General features: G+C 41.6%; 1 protein-coding gene across 1 annotated transcript; it reads right to left on the bottom strand.

Moving 5' to 3' along the window:
• Positions 1–145: 145 nt before the first annotated feature.
• Positions 146–16,704, bottom strand: LOC129645794 (boLa class II histocompatibility antigen, DQB*0101 beta chain-like). Its single transcript, XM_055571200.1, has 5 exons — positions 16,528–16,704; positions 14,565–14,834; positions 6,837–7,118; positions 6,355–6,465; positions 146–3,783 (listed from the first exon to the last, which is right to left on the bottom strand). Exons 1-5 carry the CDS (start codon positions 16,634–16,636, stop codon positions 3,770–3,772), a joined length of 786 nt encoding a protein of 261 aa, XP_055427175.1. The 5' UTR covers positions 16,637–16,704; the 3' UTR covers positions 146–3,769.
• Between the last annotated feature and the right edge of the window lie 7,640 nt (positions 16,705–24,344).

Here is a 24,344-nt window from a genome sequence, read left to right on the forward strand (position 1 = left end):
ATTGAAAATTATTTTCAATTAAAAATGTATACTTTTTTCAAAATCATAATAGGCATGAAGAAAGAATAAAAATACTGTTAGACATGAAAGGATATAAATTAACCTACCAATCATAATTTTACTGATGTTGATTAAAAATATGACTTAGTAAAGTGAAATTTTGGTTCAGGAAATAGAAAGGCGAGGAAACCAAGCAACAGTGGATTCAATCCAGGACGTTACTGAAAAGAGACCCTACTACCGCAACTCCACAGGAAACCCAAGATACTAGACCACATAAATGATTATAAAGTGATTAAAAAAAAAAAAAACTTGCAACTTTTAGGATTAAGCTAATAGCAAGGCCCAGAGATAATCATTGTTACCATAGAATGTCAATATTTTAGAAAGTGCAGACACCTTCATTTGACAAGTGGAAAAGTAAAGGAGGAGAAAGGAAGGATAGTTATGCCAATATCTTCATCTTTTAAGAAGGGGGATGAGAAACACTCTCCATATTGAAGGGAAGAAGATGCAAAAACAAATATATTTAAATTACAATAGAAACTGATAGAAGAATTACATGACTCATGATTTTAGAAGTTGGGCTGTTATACAGTCATAAAAATGTCCACAGTATAACCCACAAGGAGTTCTGACACTGCAAGAGCCCTCCAGAGTTGACCCAAGTTCTAGCAGGGCTCAGGAACTTTATAGTCCTGCAATGAGCAATCATTGAAGGTGAATTCCCCTGGGAAGTGGAATGAAACTGGATGAAACAGTTCTCCTCACCTTGAGTGAGTCAGTGTTAGTCACTCAGTCGTAGCCAACTCATTGTGATCCCATGGACTGTAGCCTGCCAGGCTTCTCTGTTCATGGAGTTCTCTAGAATACCGAAGTGGGTTGCCATTTCCCTCTCCAGGAGATCTTCCCGACCCAGGGATTGAACCCAGGTCTCCTGCATTGCAGGCAGTTTCTTTTACCATCTGAGCTACCAGGGAAGTTCTCCTCCCCTTAGGTAATTCCAAAGGAGAACGAACAACTGAGGGCTGTCAGACAGGAACATTCCCAACAACTGAAGCAACAAACTCTTCATTCCCAAAGGGAGGAGACTAGGTGGGTCAGGACAGCATGCCCTGCAGAAGCACTGTTCTAGTCATTGGGAATACTTATATTGTCAGGTGGAAGAAAACAAACAAATAAATAAACATTTTTAAAAATTCATCACCTCTTAATTTCCATTAACTCCACTGACTTGTCTTTCAACTTGTGAACTCTGTTCCTTCAGTTAAACATTTCAGTATAGTCAGGAAGGACAAGGTGATGTTGCAGTCAGATCTTCAGTTCAGTTCAGTTCAGTTGCTCAGTCATGTCCGATTCTTTGTGACCCCATGAACCACAGCACACCAGGCCTCCCTGTCCATCACCAACTGCCGGACTCTACCCAAACCCATGTCCATTGAGTCGGTGATGCCATCCAACCATCTCATCTTAAACTGCAGTAAAAGTTTAATCTCAGTGGCTTAACTCACTAAAGGCAACTCAGTTCCACAGTCATTCAAGAGATTCAGTTTATGGAGTTTCTAATACCTTGCAACACCATCATATCAACAATGGTTTCCAGGCTTGCAGTAGTAGGGAAAGCAGGCAGAGCTTATATTCACTTTTAAGTTTCATTGGCTGGTGCCAGTCACATGACTCCAACCCAACTTCAGAGGAGGCTGGGAAATATACAGAAGCTTATGGAATATTGGTGTACACCACTGTCCTTGGCTGATATGATCGAAGGTAAGATCAAGTGCTCATGACAAGCAAATTGTTTTCTAGTATACCCATACACTTTAAGGTACTTGGCTACTAAGACTTGAGGGTTTTGTGAGTACACTTGTTTATAAAAGATGTACTTGCTATTTTTAACTAAATTCTCAGTAAATGATTATATTTCCCAGTGAAATCTGGAGGCCCTGGAAGGATGGAAAGAAGACTTTAACTTCTCATTAATAAGGAATCTTTGAGCACTGGGTCTGTGAGACAATGTTGCACTATAAGAATGTCATAGAATATGCCTGACCTTTCACTCCTATAATGTCTTATATTTCAACTAGAAAAGTCAGATCTTAACGTCTCCCTAAACTCTGAACCTGGTTCAATCACCAGTCCTGCCTCTTGTCTTTGCAGGGTCAAAGTCAAAGAACTACATATAGAGGCAAGGGTTCCCTGGACACCCAGCACAAACCCTCCCAATTTCCCCATGATGTCATTCTCTCTTTACTCCTATTGTGAGTGGCAATGCCTACCTTGAGGAAAGTGACAAAGTCAGCACAAAACCTCTGACTCCATTCAGCATCTTGCTCTGGAGAGTTTCAGACTATGACCTTGGGGAGCAAAAACTGGAGTCCTCACACTGCACAACATCCCTGGATGATGACCTGTAGTACAGCCTGGGAGATAAAGGTCCCAAGAAAGCCTACTTCCTCAGGTTCAGTGTGTGGCTGAGAGAACAGGGAAAAGAGGATGCTTGCTCCTCGGTGGCATAGCCATCCATGACCTCAAAGATAAGCTCCCAGCCATTCATCTTAATGACAAATCCCAGAGACTGGGATGAAGACCATTTTTCTGGACTGGGTCAATGTCTAAGGAGTCATAATGTATAGTGATAATGTCCTTAACACCTGAGAAGAGAGTGTCATCATGAATCAATAGGTCATTATGTTCACAGACAAGAGGAGCTCCATCCTCTGAGAATTCCAGCTCAGTAATGCCATCAGGTGGCCACGCAGGAGACAAGGGTTGGGATGGTTGTGAGATGGCACCCTCAATGAGGGACCCTTAAGCCAGAGGGACCTTTGCCATTCATCCTTGTGAGGTTCACAAGAACAAACTGCCCTTTATGCCACTCCACACTGAGGGGTTCTGGAGGCTGGGATGCTCCATGTGACATCTCCATGCTGGGAATTCATTTTCAGTAACAAGGATCTGGGAAATCCAATCCCTGTTTCCAGTAAGGGGGTTGGGCAGATGCCAGATTTCTGCATGCCATGCTCAAGATGATGTTGCTGAGAGATGTGCATGTTACCCAGGCTGAGCCACTCAGAACCTTTCCTAAAATGATTAAAACTCTGGTAGACACTCTAGAAATATACAATAGAGATGGGATCATACACACAAACACACAGATAAGCTGTGAGGTAATGAGAAAGATGCAGAAAATAGAGATGCAAAAAAGAAGTGCAGAGAGTTAGAGATGCAGATAAACATTGACAAAGATGCAGATAGAGAAAAATTGATTTTATTTCTCTTCTATCCATGCTTACATGGCACACCATGATGCTTCTAGTATCCTTCAGGGAATAACTTCTCCTTCTAGTTGCCAATTGTCTGGGTCACCTTAAAATGTGTTCCTTCATTCTGCAGTGGTTTCCTACCTCCATGCATTTAAGGAGCTTAAGAATACAGGTAACTCATAATCATGTTTAATCATGATAAAAAATTCTATAGCCAGGCAAATTGTTTCAATGTGCTTCTCTCCCACAGTCTGCTCTGGAAAAATGTAAACAGAAAAACTCTTGGGGTCTGAGTAGATGCAGCTAGAAGAGGCTCCAGGGGTCAGTGCAAGAAGCAGCCAGATCATTGAGGCAGGGGTCACAGGAAGTGACCTGGTGACTGCGTCAGAGTCACTGTAGGACCTGATTTCAGTGGAACAGGATGGCAGGCAGCTGAGAATTCTGGACAAGAACAGGCAGCTATTACAGAAGAGCAAAACCAATCCCCATCAAAGCATCCTCGGGAGTCAGTGCACGAGCCCTGTAGAAGAGAGAGTGATCACACACAGCACCCTGAGAGACTACCCTCCCTCACCTCCTCTCAGATCCCTGCAGTATCAGAGAAAGCTGAGCTCCAGGGCATGTCATCAGCAGCTCCCCTAACATCCCTGTAAAGCTGAATCTGCTCAAAAGGACACAGCACTCCAGCCTGACACAGATGTGTGGGAAGCTGTGGAGTAGCTGTTATTCTTCTGGGAGATATGAAGATTTCAATCTTTTTAGTAAATTTAATGATAAATCACTTGCTTTCCACCACTAGTAGCTTATATCAGTCACTATAAATGCCCACAGGCAGTAGCCACCAACATGTGGCACAAAGTGGGTGCCTGCTGTCTACAACCAAGATGTGGTTCCAAGTTTCACAGAAAGATGCCACCAAAGCTGTGGTCTGGTTCTGGGGAACAACTTCAGGAGCTTCTGACAGAAACTGGGTAATCTCTTTCCCCTAACTCTTGATCCCATTGAGAGAGTTAATTCTTAGGTAGATTGATAAGGAGTCTGGGGCCCTAAGGAGGAGAAATGGGTCTGGGGCTCTCAAGGAGGAGAAAAGGACAGATGTTTTTTCCTACATTGCTTTGTCTATGACACATAAGTCATTTTCTTTAAGCCCAGAGCTTATGATCACACAACAAAACAATTCCTCTTGCTCAAAGGGTTTGTCTTTCCTTAAATTCTGTACCAATGATTATATAACAACAATGTATCTTGCTCAAGGACATGTTTTTCCTTAACAAGAACCTTCTGGCTAATCTTGTTATCTTAAGATACCAACCATCTCATCCTCTGTCATCCCCTTCTCTTCCTGCCTTCAGTCTTTCCCAGCCTCAGTGTCGTTTCCAGTGAGTCAGCTCTTCCCATCCATCAGGTGGCCAAGGTACTGGAACTTCAGCATCAGTCCTTCCAATGAATATTCAGGACTGATTTCATTTAAGATTGACTGGTTTGATCTCCTTGCTGTCCAAGGGACTCTCAAAAGTCTTCTCCAGCACTGCAGTTCGAAAGCATCAGTTCTTCGGTTGTGGGAGTGGGTCTGGTAAGACCTTTCTATTGTTAGTTCTGATCTTGTTAATTTAAGATATATGTTGTGGGAGCGAGTCTGGTAAAAGTATGTAAGGCCCTGATAAGACTAGTGAGGGAGGCACTCTCCATCCCCCTTCTGATGTCTATATCAGAAGCATTCTCTGTCCTTTTTCACTGTAATAAAACTGCCACACAAAAGCTCTTGAGTGATCAAGCCTGGTCCCTGATCCTGAGCTAAGTCTTCTTCGGACATCACAAATCTGACATCGTTCACCGTACGCTATCACCATAACCAGAAATAAGGCATGAATGAGGCCACTGTGGTCAGTCACACTCACTTTGCACCCCTTTCCTTTTTTACCTGTTCCCATAACCTCCAATGACACAGAGCAGAAATATAGCACCTGGTGCAGAGGCCCACTACAAAAGCTCCTACAAAAGGTCTCATAACGCAAACAGCCAGTGCCTCACTCACCCTAAAGGGAAATGGGATACACAACTTAATGGGAAATATATTTCCTCTATATGCATTGGCCACAATGCACTAATTGCTGTTCAGTCTCTCAGTCATGTCCAACTCTTTGTGACCCCATGGACTGCAGCACACCAGGCTTCCCTGTCCTTCACTATTTCCCAGAGTTAGCTCAAACTCATGCGTGTCCATCAAATCAGTGATGCCATCCAACCTTCTCATCCTCTCCAATCCCCTTCTCTTCCTGCCTTCAATCTTTCCCAGCATCAGTGTCATTTCCAGTGAGTCGGCTCTTCCCATCAGGTGGCCAAAGTACTGGAGCTTCAGCTTCAGCATCAGTCTTTCCAATGAATATTCAGGATTGATTTCATTGAAGATTGACTGGTTTGATCTCCTTGCTGTCCAGGGGACTCTCAAGAGTCTTCTCCAGTACCTCAGTTTGAAAGCATCAGCTCTTCAGTGCTCAGCCTTTTTTATGGTTCAGCTCTCACATCTGTACATGACTACTGGAAAAACCATAGCTTTGACTTGACGGATCTTTGTTGGCAAAGTGATGTCTCTGCTTTTTAATACGCTATTTAGGTTTGCCATATCTTTTCTTCCAAGGAGCAAGCATCTTTGGAAGAAAGACTTGGCTGCAGTCACTGTCTGCAGTGATTTTAGAGCCCAAAAATATAAAGAACTATATCTAGAGACAGAGGTCACTAACTGCTCTAAGCTAAAATCCCCCCAAATGAATGAAACTGTTGCTAGAAGGAAAGGAAGCAAATGCTCTGACCCTCTTAATGGAGGAAGCTCTTGGAAAGGAGCCCCTGAGACAAAGATGAATTATAAGGAACCCCTAAAATAAATTCAACCTGTCACCTCTGTGGCAGGGCTACCTTTCAACCAGTAAAATCAGACTCCAATGTCTCCCTAGATTGTTCCATTTCCTCCCAGCACCAGTCTCACCTCTTTCCTTTCAATGTCAGGAGGAAAGAGCTACATCTAGAGACAGAAGCCTCCCTGAACCGAGGTCTCAGTCACAGCTCATTTTCCCATTTCCCCAGAGTTCCTTACCCTTCTGACTCCTGCGACGGATGATGAGGCCCAGCCCAAGGAAGATCAGACCCAGCACAAAGCCACCAACACCACTCAGCATCTTGCTCTGGGCAGATTCAGACTGAGCCCCTGGGGAGCAGAACCTGAATGTTAGTGTTTATCCCCACAAACCACAGTGTCTCTTTGAGTAGCCTGAAGTCCAGTCTGAGATACAGGATGTGGAGGCACCAGGGGAATCTGGTTATCCATTCTGACCACACTCAGGGGAGGGACACACCAATAGGTCCTTGGACACAGTGGGCAAGTGGGAGAAGGGAAAAGTGGATCCTTGCTCCTCGGGGACATTTCTGTAACCCTAGACCTTAAGACTCTGGTCATTAGTCAATCCTAAAGAGCTACCAGGGCTGGGCTCTGGGACCATGATGTATAGAGTGAACACAGGAAGCTCTGTCTGCCCTGTCCTGTAGGGCCTGCAGTGAAAGGAAACCAAGTGCCCTTACGCCACTCCACCGAGATGGGGCTCTGGAGGCTGGGGTGCTCCACGTGGCAGGTGTAGACATCTCCTCGCTTGGGGGTCATCTCCAGCATCACAAGGATCTGGAAGGTCCAGTCCCCATTCCTAATAAGAGGGGTGGACACAATGCCGGCTGTCTCTTCCTTGCCATTCTGGAACCACCGAACCTTGATCTGGCCTGGATAGAAATCTGTCACCGAGCAGACCAGCAGGTTGTGGTGGTTTAGAGCCTCTGTTCTGGACAGGGAGATGGTCACTGTAGGTTCCACTGAGGGAGAAACAGACAGGAAAAGACACAGTGAGATGTGAGACCACACAGCACATCTCCTCATAAGGAAGAGACCTTCCTTGGTTCTAGAGTGGAAAGATCCCTAGATTCCAAGTCTTGGATTTATTGGCCACTTTATTTGCTTGAATAAATAAATTAGTCAGTTTACTCTTCAGAATCTCAAGAGATAATTCTAATCATTCTATGAGAGCTATTCTGTTTATATTAATTGATAAAAATGAAGTATTTAAAAATTATAAATTGCTATATTTACACTGTATAGGTACAGTCTGATGTTATAAAAAACAATATTGCATAGGAATCTGGAATGCTAGGTCCATGAATCAAGGTAAATTGGATGTGATGAAGCAGGAGATGCAAGAGTGAACATCAACAGCTTCAGTTCAGTTCAGTCGCTCAGTCCTGTCCGACTCTTTGGGACCCCATGAATTGCAGCACACCAGGCCTCCCTGTCCATCACCATCATCTTAGGAATCAGTAAACTATTTAAAAAGTAGGTAAGAGCTGGTGAATTTAATTCAGATGATCATTATATGTCTACTATTGTGGGCAAGAATCCCTTAGAAGAAATAAAGTAGCCCTCATAGTCCACAAAATAGTCTGAAGTGCAGTACTTGGGTGTAATCTCAAAAATGACAGAATGATCATGGTTCATTTCCAAGACAAACCATTCAACATCACAGTTACCCAAGTCTATGGGCCAACCACCAATGCCCAAGAAGCTGAAGTTGACCAGTTCTATGAAGACTTGTAAGACCTTCTAGAACTAACACTCCAAAAAAAGATGTCTTATTCATTGTAGGGGACTGGAATGCAAAAGTAGGAAGTCAAGAGATATGTGGAGTAACAGACAAGTTTGGCCTTGGAGTACAAAATGAAGCAGAGCAAAGGCTAACAGTTTTGCCAAGAGAACGCACTGGTCATAGCAAACACCCTCTTCCAACAATACAAGAGACAACTATACACATTGACATCACAAGATGGTCAATACTGAAATCAGATTGATTACATTCTTTGCAGCTAAGGGTGGAGAAGCTGTGTACAGTCAGCAAAAACACCTGGAGCTGAAAGTGGCTCAGATAATTAGCTCCTATTGCAAAATTCAGGCTAAAATTGAAGAAAGTAGGGAAAATCACTAAGCCATTTAGGTATGTGCTTAGTAGCTCAGTCATGTCCAACTCTTTGCAACCTCATGTTTGTAGTCTGCCAGGCCCTTCTGTCCATGGGGATTCTCCAGACAAGAATACTAGAGTGGGTTGCCATGCCCCCCTCCATGGGATCTTCCCACCCCAGGGATCAAACTCAGGTCTTCTGCAATGTAGGTGGATTCTTTACCATCTGAGCCATCAAGGAAGTCCAATTCAGGTATGACATAAATCAAATCCTTATGATTATACAGTGGAGGTGACAAATAGATTCAAGGGATTAGATCTGGTAGAAACAGTGCCTGAAGAATTACAGACAAAGGTTCATAACACTGTATAGAAGGCAGTAACCAAAATCACGCCAAAGAAAAAGAAATGCAAGAAAGTAAAGTGGTTATTTGAGGAGGCTTCACAAATAACTGAGAAAAGAAGAGAAAGTAGGGCAAGGAGGGAAAGGAAAGATATACCCAACTGAATGCAGAGTTCCAGAGAATAATAAGGAGAGATAAGAAGGTCTTCTTAAGTGAATAATGCAAAGAAATAAAGGTAAACAATGAACTGGGAAAGAACAGAAAATTGGAGACGACGAGAGAACATTTCATGCAAGGATGGCACAATAAAGGACAGAAACAGTAAAGATCTAACAGAAGCAGAAGAGATTAAGAAGCAGGATGAATACACAGAAGAACTATACTCAAGAGGTCTTAATGACCCGGATAACCATGATGATGTGGTCACTCACCTAAAGCCAGGCATACTGGAGTGTGAAGTCAAATGGGCCTTAGGAAGCATTACTGCAAACAAAGCTAGTGAAAGTGATGGAATTCCAGCTGAACTATTTCAAATCCTGAAAGATGATGCTGTTAAAGTGCTGCACTCAGTACGCCAGTAAATTTGGAAAACTCAGCAGTGGCCACAGGACTGGAAAAGGTTAGTTTTCATTCCAATCCCAAATAAGGGCAATGTCAAAGAATGATCAGCCTACCAAATAATTGTGCTTATTTCGCATGTTATCAAGGTTATGCTCAAAATCCTTCAAGCTAGGCTTTAGTAGTATGTGAACCAAGAACTGTCAGATGTTCAAGCTGGATTTAGAAAAGGCAGAGGAACTAGAGATTAAATTGCCAACATTCTCTGGATCATGGAGAAAGCAAGAGAACTCCAAAAAAATCTACTTCTGCTTCATTGACTACACTAAAGCCTTTGACTATGTGCGTGGATTACAACAAATGGTGGAAAATTCTTAAAGAGATGGAAAGATGGACAACCTTACCCATCTCCTGAGAAACCTGTATGCAAGTCAAGAAGCAACAGTTAAAACCAGACATGGAACAACAGAGTATTTCAAAATTGGGAAAGGAGTATGACAAGGCTGTATATCATTACCCTGCTTATTTAACTCCTATGCAGAGTACATCATGTGAAATACTGGGCTGGATGAATCACAAGCTGCAATTAAGATTGCTGAGAGAAATATCAACAATCTCAGATATGTAGATAATATCAGTCTAATGGCAGAAAGTGAAGAGGAACTAAAGAGCCTTTTAATGAGGGTGAAAGAGGAGAGTTAAAAAGCTTGCTTAAAGCTCAACATTCGGAAAACTAAGATAAAGCATCTGGTGCCATCACTTCATGGCAAATAGGAGGGAAAGTGGCAACAGTGACAGATTTTATTTTCCTGGGCTCCAAAATCACTGTGGATGGTGACTGCAGCCATGAAATTAAAAGACTCTTACTCCTTGGAGGGAAAGCTACAACAAACCTAGACAGAGTATTAAAAAGCAGAGACTTCACTTTGCCAACAATGATTCATATAGTCAAAACTATGGTTTTTCCAGTAGTCATGTACGAATGTGAGAGTTGGACCATAAAGAAGGCTGAGAGCTAAAGAATTGAAGCTTTCAAACTGTGGTGTTGAAGAAGACTCTTGAGAGTCCCTTCAACTGCAAGGAGATCAAACCAATCAATCCTAAAGGAAATTATCCCTGAATATTCACTGGAAGAACTGATGCTGAAGCTGAAGCTCTAGTACTTTGGCCACCTGATGGGAAGAGTCAACTCATTGGAAAAGATCCTGATGCTGGGAAAGATTGAAGGCAAGAGGAAAAGGGGGCAGCAAAGGATGAGATGGTTAGACAGTATAACCAACTCAGTGGACATGAGTTTGGGCAAACTCTGAGAGACAGTGAAAGACAGGGAAGCTTGGTCTGCTGCTGTCCATGGAGCTGCAAGGAGTCAGATATGACTTAGCCACAGAACAACAACAATTACCTTATACAGAGGACTTCCCTGGCAATTCAGTGGTAAAGAATCCACCTGCCAATGCGGATTGACACTAGTTCAATCCCTGGTTTGGGAAGACCCCTTGGAGAAGGAAATGGCAACCCACTCCAGTATTCTTGCCTGGGAAATCCCATGAACAGAGGAGCCTGGTGGGCTACAGTCCATGGGGTCGCAAAAGAGTCAGACAGGACTTAGCGACTAAAAGAACAACAAATTTCTATACAGGCCACTATTCACAAAAATTTTTTAATAAAAATATTAAACCTGGACTTGTCCTCCCCGTACCACCCAGCTATTTATGGGAACCATCAGGATCAGCTCTGGTGACTCATGCTAGGATAGTGACACTGTTTCCAATTAGCCCCAGTTCTCCCCAAGAGAAAATCCAGCTGTTTTGATTCCCACCTGCTGGCTATGAGATGGTCAACACTAGTTATGTCCCCATGAATAGTAACATGGATTGAGAATTAAGAATGTATAGGCATTTCTATGTCCAATAAAAATAGAACAGTGACCATTCTTCCTACAAAGCCAAGTTTCTCAAACAGGCTATATCTATAATCCTCTGTAATACAGAATTATTACATACTTTTAATACAGAATTTGCTAGCAAGAGCACTCCTCACAGGTTGCTAGTGAACAAAGCATCTCTCTCAGCTTTTAGCCTAACTTTAGTTCAGAAGCCATAATACAGAGAACTCACCACAAAATTTTATATTATTAAATGCATAAATTTCTAACTCCACATTATACATGTACCTATATTTTATTTATTCATTGATTCATTTGTTCATTGATTCAGCAAATGAAAATTTGACAAAAACTGGGGATACAAAGATAAACAATAGACTGTGGCCTTGCATTTACAGCACTTGCAATCTAGTAACAGAGACAAAAAAAAAGAAATGCTATTTCAAAGTTTGCAATTTCTGAAGGAAAATAAAGGAAACCTTGAGAACAATACTGATAAAATATGCTTGTCTGTGCCTCAATTTCTTTATCCTCTAAGATTGCTACTCATGGTCAAATACAATACACCTCCTGACCTATTTCACACATCTTACCCTTTATCTCTGCAGCCATTTTGCCACATATCCCTCATTCCCTAAGTATGAAACTATAGTAAATATTTCCTGTATATATTTTATTTGATAATATATCATTATATATTCTCATTTTCCTTTTTCTCCTAATTTTCTTTTGACATTCAAATGAGTTTAACTACTAGTTGCTAACCCTACTTCATCCCCTTGCTATTTAGAATAACAGTTTTGTTCTGAAATTAAACATTATTATCACATATGTTCTCTATAGAAAATATTCTGAGATTCTTACAGAAGTTGGCCTGGGTTAGTGAGTGTGCCATTTGAACAAAAAGCATAACTGGGACTTGCTGAAGTCAGCAGACAGTCTTGTCACCCCAATAGCATGGCATTCATGACCCATCATCTGGAAAGAATCATGTTTTTAATTTGGACTTTTAACTATTTGTCAGGTTCTCCATAGTGTTTCCCTGGTGGCTCAGACAGTAAAGAATCTGCCTGCAGTGCAGGAGACCAGGTTTGATCCCTATATTGGGAAGATCCCCTGGAGAAGGGAATGGCTATCCACTCCAGTATTCTTGCCTGGAGAATTCCATGAACAGAGCAGCCTGGTGGGCTACAGTCCATGGGGTCACAAAGAATCAGACATGACTGAGCGACCAGCACTTTCACTTTCAGGTTCTCCTTCCTGGACTCTGATTGAAGTCACGGTCAGTTTTGAGGACTTATAAAATCTGTTCATCTCAAACAAACTGGAAATGAAAACGGAGGTCACAAGTTCAAGAAAGCAATATTAGAATAATGTTTATGAAAAAGAATTGTATATACTTGGTGGCATTAGGATGAAGAAGGATGGAGAGAGTGCAAAGTAAGCTAAAAGTTATATAAACCTGTAGAGATAATACTGGGGTCAGACTAAGGGTTAATCAGTGAGTTTTCTATCCATTGAATGTATCATTTCATCCCACCAACACTGAAGATAGGCAGGAAGAGACTGATATTGCTACTTCTTGTCATAACTAGCTTTAAAGAGGCTTTGCTTCCGTTAAACTTTACATGTTGTAAAGCATATGATGACTGTTGTGTATTTGGAGTAGGCTTCAGAACAGTGAAAAACTGAAACTGTTCATTATGCATGTATGAAGCAGTGGTGTTAATTTCCAAAACACAGGGTAATTGTGAAATTAAGTGACATAATACAGATAATATTTGGTAAGATAACTGTCCACAAATAGGTACTCATCAAATGGGTGTAATTAGCTTTCAGAATGTCTACCTCTGACATGGATGGTGATAATTAGGGGAAAGGGACAGGGGAGAGAGGATAGGCAAGGTTTAGGCCAAAAGATGACACCACCCTTATGGCAGAAAGCGAAGGAAAACTAAAGAGCCTCTTGATGAAAGTGAAAGAGGAAAGTGAAAAAGTTGGCTTAAAACTCAACATTCAGAAAACTAACATCATGGCATCCGGTCCCATCACTTCATGGCAAATAGATGGGGAAACAGTGGAAACAGTGGCTGACTATTTTGGGGGCTCCAAAATCACTGTAGATGGGGACTGCAGCCATGAAATTAAAAAAACACTTACTCCTTGGAAGAAAAGTTATGACCAACCTAGATAGCCAATTAAAAAGCAGAGACATTACTTTGCCAACAAAGCTCCGTCTAGTCAAGGCTATGGTTTTTCCAGTAGTCATGCCCATGGATGTGAGAGTTGGACTATAAAGAAAGCTGAGCACCAAAGAATTGATGCTTTTGAACTGTGGTGTTGGAGAAGACTCTTGAGAATCCCTTAGACTGCAAGGAGATCCAACCAGTCCATCCTAAAGGAAATAAGTCCTGAATACTCACTGGAAGGACTGATGTTGAAGCTGGAAACTCCAATACTTTGGCCACCTGATTTGAAGAACTGACTCATTGGAAAAGACCTTGATACTGGGAAAGATTGAAAGTGGGTGGAGAAGGGGATGACAGAGGATGAGATGGTTGGATGGTATCACTGACTCAATGGACATGAGTTTGAGTAAACTCCAGGAGTTGGTGATGGATAGGGAGGCCTGGTGTGCTGCAGTCCATGGGGTCGCAAAGAGTCAGACACGACTGATTGACTGAACCAAACTGAACTGAGGCCGAAAGAAACCTGAAATAAGTTTTAATAAAAAATTGAATGACATCAACTGATTTACTCCCAAACTTCAGTTCTATTATGCCAGTTCTATTATTTGTTGAGCTTTTCTAAGAAATTAAAACTCTCCCTTACAACATCATTCAAATATTTTTAATTTTAGCAAGCACTTTTCCCCTCAAACTTTGCATTCACAAAATCTAAATTGTTAAGATCCAAATCACTGAGTTTACTTTAAAGGGTTAAGCAAAATAGTAAAGAGTAACTAATAAAGTCAGTTTGTAAGGCCCTACCTTTCTGTTTTCTCCTAAGCTTAAGTGGATGGGCAACCAAGTACACTTATTTATTGATTTAACAAAGGTTTATGGAGCTCATACTACCTGCCCAGGTGTCAGGTACCAGGCACACTGTGGTAATAAAGACAGCCCCTTGGCTGAAAGAGATGCAGGACAAGTGATATAGTGATATCCATTTAAGAAAGAAGGATTGAGACAAATAATGATTTGAAACCAAAAAGTGAAAATATATTCTTTCATGCTATAATTTATCTTCACATGTGCAGGGTGCCCTGAGCCATGGAGCAGCCCTAACCAGGCAGAGCTGTCAAACTTCAGAAAGTAAACACACTGAAGGCACGACGCGGGGCGGATGGTGCCTAGTTGAAACAACAGCCTGGGACCAGTCCACCAGGGTGGGACCACTGTGTGGGACACCCTGCCTGGCTGTCCCCTCCATGAACCTGGGGATCCCACCCTGGTGGACCCTCGCCCCCTCCCCACTCGGAATCTGGGGTGGAGGGCCGATCCATCAGAGGGCAACAGGCACTCACCTTGGCGCTGCAAGGACGTGATGACCTCCAGCTGGTAATTGTGTCTGCACACCGTGTCCAGCTCCGCCTGTGTCCGCTCCAGGATATCTTTCTGGCTGTTCCAGTACTCAGCCAAAGTCCGCCCTAGTTGGGTCACAGCCCGGTACTCTCCCACGTTGCTGTCATAGTACACAGTCTCCTCCTGGTTGTAGATGTATCTGGTCACGAGCCGCACCTGCTCCGTGCCATTAGTGAAGTAACACTGACCCATAAAGTGGACCACAGTATCCTCTGTGGAGAGACAGTCGCTCAGTCAGGCCTCAGCTCCATAGTTTCACACAGCTGCCGCCAGGCAGGCGGGGCAGGAAGCTGTCCGCCTGCACCAGTTGGCCAGGGTGCTAAGTCCTGTCCAACTCTTTGTAACCCCATGGACTGTAGCCTGCCAGGCTCCTCTGTCCATGGGGATTCTCCAGTCAAGAATACTGGAGTGGGTTGCCATTCTCCTCTCCAGGGGATATTCCTGACCCAGGGATGGAACCCACGTTTCCTGTGTCTCCTGCTTTGGCAGGTGAATTCTTTACCACTGAGCCACCTGGGAAGATCGCCAGTTGGGTAAAAAAAAACCCTGAAACCCGCCACTTAATCTCGGGTTCCTAGCCCAGCCCGGCCCTGCACCCCCTACTCCAGCCCATGACCCTCCAGATAGCTCTTCCCCACACCTCCCACCCCCTCTGAGGGCTTCCAGGACGGCCTTCCAGTAAGGGGATCTGTCACTGAGGTGGCCCTGTGATCCCTGCTGAGACTAAGAAACAAGTAAGGAGGGCAGTCTGATTAGTTTTACATGCATGTCTGTACTTAGAGGTTCTCATCAGAAATCTCATCACCACCCCCCCACCCCATCCCCGAAATCCTGGGAACTTCAGAGACAAACGAGTATCCACATAAGCACAAGACTTCAAGGGAACAAGGAAACAGGTGGAGAATGAAGCTTGTCCTCATCCTGACAGGCATATTCTCTTGGTCCCTGATAAAATGCCTTTCTTCCCATGCCTGGGTTTACTCTGAGTTTCTGCCACCCCTGCACCACCTTGGTGTTAGAAGAACCAGCACCACCCCAGTCCTAAAAAGGACAGTTTATTCATGGAAAGATTACAGACTTTCAAATTAGATTCCAGTTAAACTGGAACAATTACCAGCTTAACAGAGTATCTGTATCTTAAGTATAATCATGTAAAAAGAAAGTCATTATACCTAAACATGTGGCTTTTAGGAAGACTGAGAGAGAATTTATATAAAGATACTAATCATGTGTCTGAAATAAATGCGCTCTCTCTCTATATATATATATATATATAAAAGAAGGGCTATATCGCTTCTTATGTTCTCCTTTACTCCTAAATCCAGTCCATCCTCAACTCAAGTCTCTGAGTCCCACTCAAGTCATTATTTGACCATAAATCTTGAGGTTAAGATTCTGTAGTTACCCAGGGAACTCCACTCAAATACCAAGGTTTTGCTTCCTCGAACCCTTGACTCAGAGTCAGGAATGTAAAGTTTTTTTCTTCAAATTCTGAGATACAGAGACCACTGCTGCCCTATACATCCCCAACCCAGGGTCCCATAGCATTTAGTCCAGACAAGATCTTGGGGAATCTTGAAATGACAGAAATCCTACTGTATCATCTTTGGAGAAATTCACATCTTTAAAAAAAATACCCATTCTCACTTTGTCCCAGCACTTGTAGTAGATACACACTATGTCTCCTCCTCCCTGTTATTACATTCCCAGGCTTAAACTTGTGGGAGAAGAATTGTCCTCACCTTGTCATTAGAAATGAGAATGCAACATAGCTCTTATTCCCAAAGGGAAAGGGAGGAAATGTGTGATAAAAGACAGTATTCTGAGATCACACCCCAGCTCAAAGGTCCCTCAGAGCCTGCTCCCCAGAGTGGTGGCTCCAGGGAGCAGCTGCCCTGCACTTACTTGGCGAGTCTCTGCCCTCGGCCCCTGGGGTGCTCAGCACCACCACGGTCACCATCACAGCTGCCGTCCAGAGGCCTCTGGGGATCTGCAGAGCCACCATCCCAGACATAATAGAGAACAAAGGAAGAAGTAATGGTAGTCAACACAGCTCAAACACAGTGGATCTGGTGAGCCCATTTCACAGAATAAAAGCCAATGAGAGCTCCCACGTATGGCAGGATTGGAGAGTCCCTAGGAAAGAAACCAATCAGCTGACAGGAACCAATCAGCTGAAGTGCCTCATCTGTTTCTGGGCAGATTTTTTTTTTTGAAGGTTCTTAATCTAATGCCTGGCACTATGCCCTCATCAAATTACACTGGATTGGGGTGAATATTTTCTCTCAGTTATAAAAGATCTGAAGATTGAATACCTTAGATGTTTAAAGAACAAAAAGAAAAAATGTATTCAAGAGTAGACATCTCTATGATATTTATTTAAAATCTATTATTCTTGAAATTAGGGTAGGGGAAAATAAATGGGGATTATATTTCAAAGAGAAAAAATTATTGTCACAGAACTATTCACTTTTGTTATCTTAGACACTCTGAGGATCCTTACATTGTGGTGGAGAGAGCAGAATTCTTGAGGGAAATGGTTTTAGCATTGATGCACTTTATGAGAGTCAACAAAATACAGAACCTATTTGCCTCAGACTTTCTTTATAAAATGTGAATCATATTTCATGCATTTTATATCTAGACCTTCATATATACAAATTCAAGAGTAATAAGACTTATTTAATATTGCAAAATATTCTTCAGCTGCCATGTGCAACAGTTGCCAATAACAGGATAATATATGAAACAAGAAAACAAGCCAAAAAAAAAAAAAATTGACAACCAGGACTAACCTGGCAGTCCAATGATTAAGACTCTGCCCTTCTACTGCAGAAAATGTAGATTCAATCCCTGATTGGGAAACTAGAATTCTGCATGCCACGAGGCATGACCAAAAAAAATTTTTTTTACTATTTTTTAATTGACAAACAGCTGCTGGCAAGTGATTTTTCATTACACAAGAATCGGTGGCATGTATGCTCTTTGAATGAAAATATTTGGACAGTTTTGACTTTTCTCTTAAAATCCCTTCAGTTGCTCAAATCCCCCCTGAACCATCTAATGTCAGCAAAGGCACAATCCACAAGCGTTAATAGCATTCAAAGGTAGTCACCTTCAGTTTTGAGAACAGAGAGCAAAAGGTGTGGAAAAGCACCTCCTGGGGCTTGGATAGTGTTAATGATGAAACAGATGCTTAGAGTGCTGCGCCAGCCCTAAGAATCAAGTCCCCAGTGGCAGAACTATCAATGTGTTTTATTAATAAATGTATTATTTATCAGGCTCCTCTTGCCCATGACTAGGGGCAGTATAGATGTTTACAGAGCAATTAGACAGTGCCTGGAAAACATTGATAAACAAGACAGTAAGTATCTCTCCCTCTAATCTCACTCTTCCCTAAATTTTAGGTTACTCTTTCTAAACAGAGAACAGGAACTAAAAGCAGAACATCAAGAGTTTACCAGGTAAAACAAAATAAGGAAGAGACAACAGCAAGAGGTTTCTGTTAGTGGCACATGAAGGCAGTAAGTTATTTCAATATTCTTAATTAGGTGCATAGTTCCAGAGCACCTAAGACTGGGAATCTGTCACTGGGCTTCCACCTGCAGTGGTGCACTCAGGTCCAGGGTAGCTCCAGAGCTAGGATGGTTTCCAGGGTGGATGAAAACATAAAGGAAAAACAGCAAACTCAAACCAGTAATTAGGCTGAAGGGGAAACAAAGAAAGTCAGAGAGGGATTTTGAAGGTGCCTCAGTTCCCTCAGACTACATCTCAGGGTCCCTGGAATTAAACAGTGGCTTCTGGCCCTTCCCCTCCTTCTTGTCCAAAGGGGAAATTCCCTCTGCTCTGTTTGGGGCTGTGCAGTGGAGGCTGTGTCAGACCAGGGGATTGTCTGGTCTCATGGGCCTCTTTACACAGACTTTTCTACTAGCAACAATAGTGTCAGCTTAAAATCCTTTTTCTGATTGGCTAAAACCTCATCCGCAAGGCTGTGGTTTGAACTTCTGCCCGCTGCTTCTCCCAAGCCAGGTAGCATTCTCTACATGTTCTAGAGTTCTCTGCACTGTCCCATCTCTGCTTAGTTACTCAGGGCAGTCACTGCTGCCTGGCCTGAGAAGAGAGAACACAGACAAACATTCTGATTCCAGGTATTTACATGAATCACCCTGTGGAGGCAAGAAGCTTAGCATGAGGGCAGGATGTACTCCATGTGAGTAGGTGCTGGAATCAAGAAACAGTCATTGACAGGGTCAGGGTCACTCTAGGAAGACTGCCTTGGTTCATCCTCTGTTCCCTCAGAGTAGGAGACAAAAGCTGTGTGCTACTTCCTGTGGAAATTTAGGGAGAAATCATCTTCCCTGGTCAGCATGCCATGGAATCTGTACTTAGTCACTGGGGTTAACTGTGAATCTGTACTTGGTCAGTGGGGTTAACTGTGAAATCATTAACAAAATGATTTTTTTGTCACCATAAGAGACATCCAGGACCCTATTCTGCATTCAATTCAAGAAACAAAATATTAACACATTGCATATTTTGAAAGGTTCCATGACGTCCTTAATACCAGTAGCAGTATAATTAGAAATAATTCTCCAGAATATTATTTCCCTTTAATAAGAATTTATCAAGCCATCATTCCTAAGGTTTTTCAAATCCTTTTAAACCTACTTGTATATGTTCCCTATATGATCACTTAAGTAACTAGTTATTTGAATTTTTCATGATATATATAAAGTAAGTCCTTTCTCTTTGCACAAAGTTATCTCTTTAAAATCACATTTTACAGACTCTGAAGAGTCAAATTAGTAACAGAGTGACCATGTATAAGCCATTTTAGTTCTGAAAGACTTAATTTTGCTTCTTCTGTAGAAAAAAGTTCACACATCATAGGACCACTTCATGAACACAGGTAAGATTTGTAAAAGTCAACTGCATTCTATGATGAGTTACATACACATTAGCTTTTAATATAATAGTAGTAGGTTCATCTTTCTTACCTTTTAATTGTGTTCATGGGGTTCTCAAGGCAAGATAATACCACTTTAATAGCAGAAAATGGAGAAGAACTAAAGAGCTTCTTGATGAAGGTGAAAGAGGAGAGTGAAAACACTGGCTTAAAATTTAGCTCTCAAAAAACAAAGATCATGGCATCCAGTCCCATCACTTCATGGCAAATAGATGGGGAAAAAGTGGAAACAGTGACAGATTTTATTTTCTTGGGCTCCAAAATCACTGTGGACGGTGACTTCAGCCATGAAATTGGAAGAAAAGTTATGACCAACCTAGACAGCATATTTAAAAGCAGAGATATCATTTTGCCAGCAAAGGTCCATATAGTCAAAGCTATGATTTTCCCAGTAGTCATGTACAAATGTGACAGCTGACCATAAAGAAGGCCGAGTGCCAAAGAATTGATGCCTTCGAATTGTGGTGCTGGAGAAGACTCTTGAGAATTCCTTGGACAGCAAGAAAATCAAACCAGTCAATCCTTAAGGTAATCAACCCTGAATATTCATTGGAAGGACCGATGCTAAAGCTTAAGTTCCAATATTTTGGCCACCTGATGCGAAGAGCTGATTCATTGGAAAAGATCCTGATGCTGGGAAAGATTGAAGGCAGAAGGAGAAAGGGAGGGGCAGAGAATGAGATGGTTGGATGGCATCACCGACTCAATGCACATGAGTTTAAGCCGACTCTGACAGACAGTGAAGGACAGGGAAGCCTGGTGTGCAGCAGTCCACGGGGTCGCAAAGAGTCAGATGTGACTTAGCAACTGAACAAAAACAATAACATCTTTTCTGACATCATTAATGAAGAAAGTTCATCTTGCCATTTCCCATTTCTGTTCAGATGATGAAGTCATCCTGGTTTCCAATCCCTAATTCTTACTTCATTATGGAGAGACAGAGAGGAGGAAGCACGTTAGGAGTATTTGATCATGAATCCGCTGTATTCTCCCTCTCTGAATCACCTGACTGCCCTTGCACAGAATTGCCATTTTAATCAAAATTTCAGATCTCAGAAATTTCAGGTCCTCTTCTTTGTGGACTCACAAATGTGGAAATCTGAGTGCAAATAGAGTCTAATACAAATTGATGAAAGTAGAGAAAGTGAATGCAGCTTTGAGGCTTCAGAGATGTTTTAGCAGAGAGTTCAGGATAATATATCACATATATTTATTTGATTTAGAGGAAAAAGGGCTGGCCACTTCTTGTTGTAACTTCTGCCAAATGTCTAAAAGCCCTGTTCTATGGCACATACTTGCATTCCTCACCCTCAATATCAGGGGTCCTCCATGTTGGATCTCTGACATACATATGCGATTTGCTTTGCACTAATTTTGTCCCCCTTTCCCAACAGACCCTGGATGATGGTTACTGTCAGTTACCAATATTTTTATACACCTCCAAAATTAAAGTCCTGAGTTCCAGAAATGAAAATACACAGATCATGCCTTCTAGGATTCCACACATTGAAGGGAAGAAACACATGGCGAAAAATAAAAGAGACAAAAGTTTGCAGCAGCCACTAAAGAGGATGTCAGATACTATTGACTAAAGACAAGACTGCGGTGTTCAAAGTTCAGGAGACATTTAAAACTATAAACTGATAATGATACGCATTGGTTCAGTTATTTTCTCTTCCTTTGGAAAGGGTTGGCAACACAGACCTAGGAGGTGATGATTATTTGTGAGTTAATTCATAAATAATAATTTTTCAAGATGATGAGGATGGGGAGTTAATGGTATAGAGGTCATGACATGGCTGAAAGAAAGGCTTTTCGGATGCAGCTCTCAGGGGAAATGTTGGCTCAGAAGATAGGCTATGATCATTTCAGGCAAAGACACACACCTGAGTGCAGACACAGAAGTTTGGCAAGACTGGGACTGGGAATACAGGGACCATTCACAACCTGTGGTTTTGTATGATTCAGTTCAGTTCAGTCGCTCAGTCGTGGCCGACTCTTTGCGACCCCATGAATCGCAGCACACCAGGCCTCCCTGTCCATCATCAACTCCCGGAGTTCACTCAGACTCACGTCCATCGAGTCAGTGATGCCATCCAGCCATCTCATCCTCTGTCATCCCCTTCTCCTCCTTCCCCCAATCCCTCCCAGCATCAGAGTCTTTTCCAATGAGTCAACTCTTCACATGAGGTGGCCAGAGTACTGGACTTTCAGCTTTAGCATCATTAGAGGATGGGATTCAACTACCGGATGCTCTGTGAGATTTGATCATGGTACCATTGGAAGTTGCCTGGATTTTTATCAGCTTAACAAGAAAAACAAAAGGAACTTAGGCAGCAGAGTGCCATGACATGCTTTTCCATTCATGAAGCCACCTTGGATGCAGTGTGAAGGAGACCTTTTCAGAAGGACTGTAGATTACTTTCTGTGATCCAGACATGATCCAGAAAAGATCCAGGTTAATGTGATGAACCCAATCCACCAACATCTAGTTTACAGAGGAACCAATGTACCAATGATCAATTTGGTAAATTTGCCAAGATTAATGTAGCCTAAACTCTCTTCATTTTTTTTTCTGTTCCTGATGTTTGCATAAGTTCATACTTGGAAGTGTATTAGAGGCCAGAGAATCATAGACCTCCAAATGTCTGGGGCCCTCCTGCTCTCCCATGGGCCCTATTCTCTTGCTCCCTAGAACTCCACTCTTTCTGTCAACAAACAGCTCAAATTTCCATGAAGCTTTATATCAAATGCATTTGTAAAGACAAAATTAAAACAGGCCAATTAAACTTCACAGATAACTTCAAAAGTTGTTTTAAATGTTTTTAATATAAATTGACTTCCTTGGTGGCTCAGATGGTAAAAAATCTGCCTGCAATGAAGAAGACTTGGGTTCAATCCATGGGTCAGGAAAATACCCTGGAGAAGAAGAGAATGGCAACCCATTCTGGTATTCGTACCTGGAAAATCCCATGGACAGAGGCACCTAGACAGTCCATGGAGTCTCAAAGAGTCAGACATGACTGAGTGACTAACATTTTCAATATAGAGTGGAAAAAACATCATAAATAGTTTTAAAACATTTTGCTTGAATTTTGTAAATTTTATAAATTGATCCTCCAGAGAAATTAGCAAAAAAGCCCTTAAAATACTAAAATCTTGACTAAACAAAATGTAATTTTAAAAGGATTTGAGAGCCAATATAAACTGAAAACTTTCTATGTGAAAAGATGACATTATTTTAATGTTCATGTTCTACACAAGGCCAACACTTCAAGACTGGAAGAGGTGGCTATTTCAGCTAATGCATAGAAACCAATATAGAAATTCAAGCAAAATGAAGAAATAGAGGAATGTTTTGCAAATGAAAGAACAAGAAAAAAATCTCAAAAAAAAAAAAAAGATAATGCTCATTTAAAAAAAAAAAAGAGAAATCCTACAAGGAATATGGAAAGACACTTTCACATCTTAAAGTACACTTTTTAAAAAAGATGTTCATAAACTTGGAAGTAAAATATATGATCATAGTAAGAACTTCAACAAAAAGATAAAATATATATATAAGAAAATTGAATGGAACACACAGAGCTGAAATACAATACCTAAGCTGAAAAATGCATAGAAGAGGTTCAGCAGCAGAACAGATGAAGCAGAAGAAAGAAACTGTGAACTGTGAGAAAGGCCAGAGCAACTCTCCTAATCAGAGAAGCAAAAAGAGGAAAAGGAAAAAAGGGAAGACAGCTTAATGAACTTACAGGACAACCTCAGGTGGACTAACATTTGCATCTAGGAGTCCTGGAAGAGAGAAAGAGAGAATGTGACAGAAACTTTATTTGAAGAAAAAATAGCTCAAAACTTCCTTGACCTGGGGGAAAAGCTGACATCCAGATCCAGAAAGCTGGTAGTTTAAATAAATCAATTCTAAGAGACTCATATCAAAGCACATTATAGTTAAAATGTTAAAAGTTAAAGACAAGGAGAGAATCACAGAAGCAGTAAGGAACAAAAAGAGAAAGAGTTATATTCAAAGCAGCCCCCATAAGACAATCAGATTTTTTTAGCACTAACTTTCTAGAAGTTAAGTTATTTGAAGTGCTGAAAGAAAAAAAAAAAATTCAACCAAGAATGCTTTACCTGGCCATTGTCATTCAGGATTGAAGAGTGATAAAGAGTTTTCCAGACAAGTAAAGCCAAAGGATTTCATTAGAACTAAACTTGCTTTACACACAAATATATATTAAATAGGGACTTCTTTAAGTTAAAAGCAATGGATGCTAACTGCTGCTGCTAAGTCACTTCAGTCGTGTCCGACTCTGTGTGACCCCATAGATGGCAGCTCACCAGGCTCCTCTGTCCCTGGGATTCTCCAGGCAAGAATACTGGAGTGGGTTGCCAGTTCCTTCTCCAGGATGCTAACTAGTAACAAGAAAACAAGTGTAAATTTATAAGTGTAAATCTCAACGGTAAAGGCAAATATACAGTAAAAGTAGTTGATTCACCACTCAAAAAGCCAGAAAGATTAAAAGATAAAGGTAGTAAAAATGATTAACTACAGCAATTAGTTGAGAAATCAGAGATGAAAACATGTAAAATGTCACATCAAACATAAAACATAGGGGGGATAAAAAGATACAGCTTTAGAATACATTCAGATTTAAGTTGTTATCAAATTAAAATAGGCTGTTATAAGTTGTTACATATAAGCTTCCTAGTAACCCAAAAGCAAAAACCTATAGAAAATATCAAAAAGATAGAA

This window comes from Bubalus kerabau, chromosome 3 (genome assembly GCF_029407905.1).
Source record: "Bubalus kerabau isolate K-KA32 ecotype Philippines breed swamp buffalo chromosome 3, PCC_UOA_SB_1v2, whole genome shotgun sequence".
Lineage (NCBI taxonomy): Eukaryota > Metazoa > Chordata > Mammalia > Artiodactyla > Bovidae > Bubalus > Bubalus kerabau.